At 36.3% G+C, this 5,381-nt stretch overlaps 1 protein-coding gene across 2 annotated transcripts in view; it reads left to right on the top strand.

Annotated features, from left to right (window-relative positions):
• Window positions 1-5,381, top strand: part of LOC106869790 (regulator of nonsense transcripts 2) — a 44,685-nt gene that overhangs the window by 7,958 nt on the left and 31,346 nt on the right. For both annotated transcript variants that reach the window (XM_014915651.2, XM_014915650.2), the window contains exons 6-9: window positions 1,190-1,270; window positions 2,648-2,797; window positions 3,607-3,824; window positions 4,804-4,846. In XM_014915651.2, the coding sequence (XP_014771137.1) occupies window positions 1,190-1,270; window positions 2,648-2,797; window positions 3,607-3,824; window positions 4,804-4,846 (492 nt within the window). The remainder of the gene's footprint in view (window positions 1-1,189; window positions 1,271-2,647; window positions 2,798-3,606; window positions 3,825-4,803; window positions 4,847-5,381) is intronic.

The following is a 5,381-nucleotide window of genomic DNA, read 5'->3' as shown; positions in this document are numbered from 1 at the left end:
CTTGAAGGTCTCATAATCGGATCGTTTCTTCCTGGGCGCTCATGTGGCTAAATTATTATGTCAATAAATGTTATTTTATTATTATGGTTTTCTGTTAAATATATATTCAATGTATGCTTAAAATGTATCATTACCCTTCATTTTCTGAAAAAAAAAAAAAAGTCTAGATGGGCTATTTTCATTCAAAAGCTATTAGCGTGGTTTACCCCAAAACTGAAGAATCTGAAATAAAAAAGAAAAGATGTTACACAGAATAATGAAAACATAACAATTGTGTTGCTATAGTATGGAAACCAGCTGGAAAAAGTTTTATGAAAATCGATACCCAAAAAATTGAGAAATCCTAAATTTCACTCCTAAGCTATTAGCATGGTTCTGGGTGTAGGATTGGTATGGAAAAAACTACTATCTGCATTTAAAGGTAATGAAGTTTTAAGTGGATATTATCTGCTTTCTACAGTAAAAGAGTTAATGGCTCCAAGGTAGTGTGGCTGGTCACTAAGTAGCTAGCTGCAAAGGTTTGTGGCTTCACTGTCAACAGCCCAGTCTACCTCACTGTGCTGTGGAATAAAGAAGAATTGGTTAGATTTAATCGGGGGAAGTCAAATAACTAGTGTATGGAATAAATACTCTTTACTCTTTTACTTGTTTCAGTCATTTGACTGCGGCCATGCTGGAGCACCGCCTTTAGTCGATTAAATCGACCCCAGGACTTATTCTTTGGAAACCTAGTACTTATTCTATCGGTCTATTTTGCCGAACCGCTAAGTTATGGGGACGTAAACACACCAGCATCAGTTGTCAAGTGATGTTGGGGGGACAAACACAGACACACAAACATATACACACATATATATATATATATACATATATACGACGGGCTTCTTTCAGTTTCCGTCTACCAAATCCACTCACAAGGCTTTGGTCGGCCCGAGGCTATAGTAGAAGACACTTGCCCAAGGTGCCACGCAGTGGGACTGAACCCGGGACCATGTGGTTGGTAAGCGAGCTACTTACCACACAGCCACTCCTGCTTACTTTTCTTTTGTTTTTTTTTTAAATGTTGACTGTTAGTTACAGTTCATTTCCTAATTGTTCAATTAAATTAAAATCAATGTTATAGAAAGTTAAATGTTTTTGGTGTTGAAAAATAATAATGTTTAAAATGAAATTTGTAATTTAATTGCAGCGTAATTTAACGGAGTCACTGAAGGACTCTCTGACCAAAGATATCCAGAGTTTAAACCTTTCCAAGTACATCGGAGAAGCAGTAAGTATATATTCCTCTCCCATCCTGTTGTATGCACTCAATCCTGCCACAGCCACTGGCTTCTAGTTCTGGACTCACAACTCCATCTACTGCATCATTAAGTATTTATTTGTATATGAGCAAGGTCTCCCAGTCCTTGGCCAACTTAAACAATCTGTTATGAGTGTCTGTGATGCTTTCAGGTTGGACCTCACATTCCATTCTGGTTTATTTCTTGGTTCAATAAATTCATAAAATCTTTTGTTTTGGGAAACTGAGGGTACAGTTAACTTTTGAGGGAGATTTGGTAGCTATTTCAAACAGATGAAGCTACCATGTTTTGGATCCCTTCATGATTATAATAACAATGATAACTGATATTGATGATTGTAATAATTAACATTGGTGACTGATATTGTTGATTATAATAATTAATATTGGTTATTATTAATGTCTAGCTCCACATAGGCTATGATTGCCAAGTTTTGAAAAGTTCTGTGACATCTAGTTTGGCAGCCAACAGATGTGATGTGGCCTGTTTACACATGTAGAAAAACTATCCATGTGTAGAAAAACTGTATCCATGTGACAAACCTGTATTGTTTTACAGGCATTCCAGCTATGACCATCCCATCTTTTCTAACATGAGATTTGGTTGCAAATTCTTGGCTTTGTCAGTCTGTGGTGATTTTAGTAGTTGTTGGTTATAATAGCATGTTATTGTTTGTTCCTTCTTGAGCGGCATGGCTGGCTCATAAGGGCCAGTTTTCTGGTTTCAATGGTGTATAGGTTCTCCACCTGGATGGGATGCCAGTCCATCGCAGGTGAGCTGCTAGATGCAGAAGGAAAGAGTCAGCAGAAGTTCGCCATTACCTTATGGTGGAGCTTAGGTGTTTTGCTCGTAAACACAATCACTCGGTCTGACATTCGAACCCACAATCCCTTCACCACTGCTCTAACCACTTGGCCATGTGCCTCCACTTAATAACATAGATAATTATAATAGTTACTATTTGTAGTTATAATAGTTAGACCAGATAGTTATACTAGTTTCTCTTTGTGGTTAATAATTATGTTTTGTTATAATAGTAATGATAGCTCTAGTAGCTATTGGTAACTATAAGTTATTATTAGTGCCTGCAACTTATATGGAAACTATAATGTAAAATATAGACTATGGGGAATATAGGAAGTTACAATAATCTGTACTTCATAGTAACATTATAAAACAACCATGTTAGTAAAATATTTAGTTTTGTAGTCATTAACTTTTTGATTAAAATAATTAATTTCTTCCCCTTGTATAAAGTATTGTTGCGGAGTGAATAACGAACATAACTTTGTTGTTATTTATTTTATAATCCTTTATTTTTTTTATGTATTTTTTTTTTGTTTTAGGCTGCAGCACTTACTGAAGCCAAACTGAAGATGTCAGATATCAACTGTGCCGTCCTTATTTGCAGTCTCCTTCACCAGCGCTATGCTGATTTTTCTTCCTGTTTAATGGAAAACTGGCAGAAATATCTCCTTTGTAAGAAAGAGGAAAGGGTACGAGAGACAGTTTATCAATTCATTGCTTTTGTCTTTATGTAAACTTTGTGACTCTTGTCTTTTATTTAAGGTCTTAAAATGGCCAAGTTGATATTCTAGCAGTAGCAGTAGCAGCAGTAGCAATAGCAGACAATTCTTCATGTTTCATACTGTCACTGACACTACAGTGTATCCATGTTTAAAATGTTTAGTTTCATTGGCCAAGTCCACCACACTCTAAACAAATATTATACGTGCTATAATTCTTTACTGTAAGTCTCTGGATTTTGGGTGAGTATATTTCGTTGTTTTGCAGTTCTGAAGTAATTTCTCCTCTTGAAAGAAAACCCATTTGTAATACACCAGTGTCTGCTATCCAGGGAAGATTTCTCTCTCAGATGCTGTTTAACCCCTCAGCATTTCAAAATACCGTCAAATATAATGCTTATTTATTCACATTGATTTGAATTAAACATGCATTATCTTGTGGCTTTAAGATTTAGAAGGATGTGATTATTTACTTTTAGAGTGACATCATAAGGTAGATACGAGAGGCAAGATATGGCTGGTTTGAACTTAGAACAGATAGAATATTCGGTCCAGATATAGTTGGTTTAAATGTTAAAGCGTTAAGCTACAGAACTGAACCCGGACCCATGTGGTTGGTAAGCAAGCTACTTACTACACAGCCACTCCTGCGCCTGTCAACAACAATTTCAAAAATACTTGGTTTCTTGCTTATTTCTGACTGTTAATTTTTCATGTCTTAGGGTTTGATTTTTCAATTCTGTTGGTAATTCTTTCTCGTTTTGTTTCTTCTGCTACAGATTGCAAACTTAAGTAAATACAGAGTAGATTTGAGGTTCTTTGCTGAACTTGTGTCTGTCGGTTTGTTTTCCGAAAAAGAAGGTCTCCATGTGTTGGCCAACCAGCTTTCCATCTTAGTGAACAGTGATAAAGAGGAACACAACAATCTCTCCATCATATCCAGTTTTTGTAAACACTGTGGAGATGATTACGTTGGAATTGTACCCAGGAAATACAGGTATGTATATGTTCCTTTTTTTAAAATTTTTTTGTTTTCTCCAATCAGCTGTTTAGAACATCCTTGAGATTCCTTGAAGGTAATTATGTTTTTATTAGATAAACTTTGGGAGACATGATAGAGGAGTGAGTGAAGAGGCTTGTTCCATTTAGGGTTCAGTGTTGGTCCTCCCTATTTCCTTCCAGATGACTTGCAATAATGCCATGTCGTCATATTCACCATATTATACATCCATGAAGATTACTGTATTTTGATTAAGTACAAGACACACATCAACTTACACATACGTTTTAATTGCCAGTACCTGGTCGTTGCCAGTGCCGCTGGACTGGCTCCCGTGCAGGTGGCACGTAAAAAACACCTTTTTGAGCGTGGCCGTTGCCAGTACCGTGTGACTGGCCCTCGTGCCGATGGCATGTAAAAACACCCACTACACTCTCGGAGTGGTTGGCGTTAGGAAGGGCATCCAGCTGTAGAAACTCTGCCAGATCAGATTGGAGCCTGGTGCAGCCTTCTGGCTTGCCAGCCCTCGGTCAAATCGTCCAACCCATGCTAGCATGGAAAGCGGATGTTAAATGATGAGGATGATGATGATGAAGGGGTTTAACCCTTTAAGTATCCAAATAAATGCAATTCTTATTTATTCACATTGTTTTGAATTAATCATGCATTATCTTGTAACTTCAAGATTTTGATTTTGATGTGTTTCTTTAATTTTTAGAATGACATTGTAAGGTAGGTGTAAGAGGTTGGATTGGGTCAGTTTAAACATTAAACAGGTAGAATATTTAGGCTGGATATGGCTTGATTAAATGCTAAAGGTTTAGCTGGTATGATTATTTTCTCATATCGAGTAATTTTAGTTACGGTGAATCGTTAAAAAGAATACACCTTGATATTATTCCTGTACTTATTTAAAATTAAGTTTTATTTTCTTAGTGTGTTTAATTGTTGTAACTTATGTCTCTTCTTCTTGCAGAATTTTAGCTGAGAAACACAATTTGGAAATTGAAAGAAGCAATGTAAGTTAACAAATGTCCCTTATATAGTTTGTTTATTGCTGAGAGTTTGTCCGGTTCTGCTATTTTTTAAAAAATGTTCATGCACTGGATGGTATTTGATGGAACAATTATGTAACAAGCTAGTCATAGCCAAGTGAACTGTGGGAATTATTGTTTCTTACCAGCCCAGCTATTCTTTGGGAATAAGTAGTCTGAAATAGTAGCACTATTTTTTTTTCTTTAAGTTCTGCTACAAGTTTTATCACCATTTCATGTTCACTTTTCTGTGTGTGCATGGGTCAGACAAAATTTGTTGAGGCAGATTTCCTGCCACTAACCCTCCCCTGTATCTAGACAAGGTAATATTTGTCCATTGCCAGAAGTCTTTTCCCATGGAGGGCCGGAAACGGCATTGCTTATATGATTTATTTATGTAATATATTATTTAATTTAAATTTTTAGATTAAAATCTTAGATATATTAAGATGGTATATGCCTCACAGCATGGATTTGGAGGGGTTCTGAGTTGTAGAGTGGTGGTTCGTCTCTAAATTAG

The sequence above is a fragment of the Octopus bimaculoides genome, chromosome 24, assembly GCF_001194135.2.
Source record: "Octopus bimaculoides isolate UCB-OBI-ISO-001 chromosome 24, ASM119413v2, whole genome shotgun sequence".
Taxonomy (NCBI): Eukaryota; Metazoa; Mollusca; class Cephalopoda; order Octopoda; family Octopodidae; genus Octopus; species Octopus bimaculoides.
This window is presented reverse-complemented; position numbering and strand designations above follow the sequence as displayed.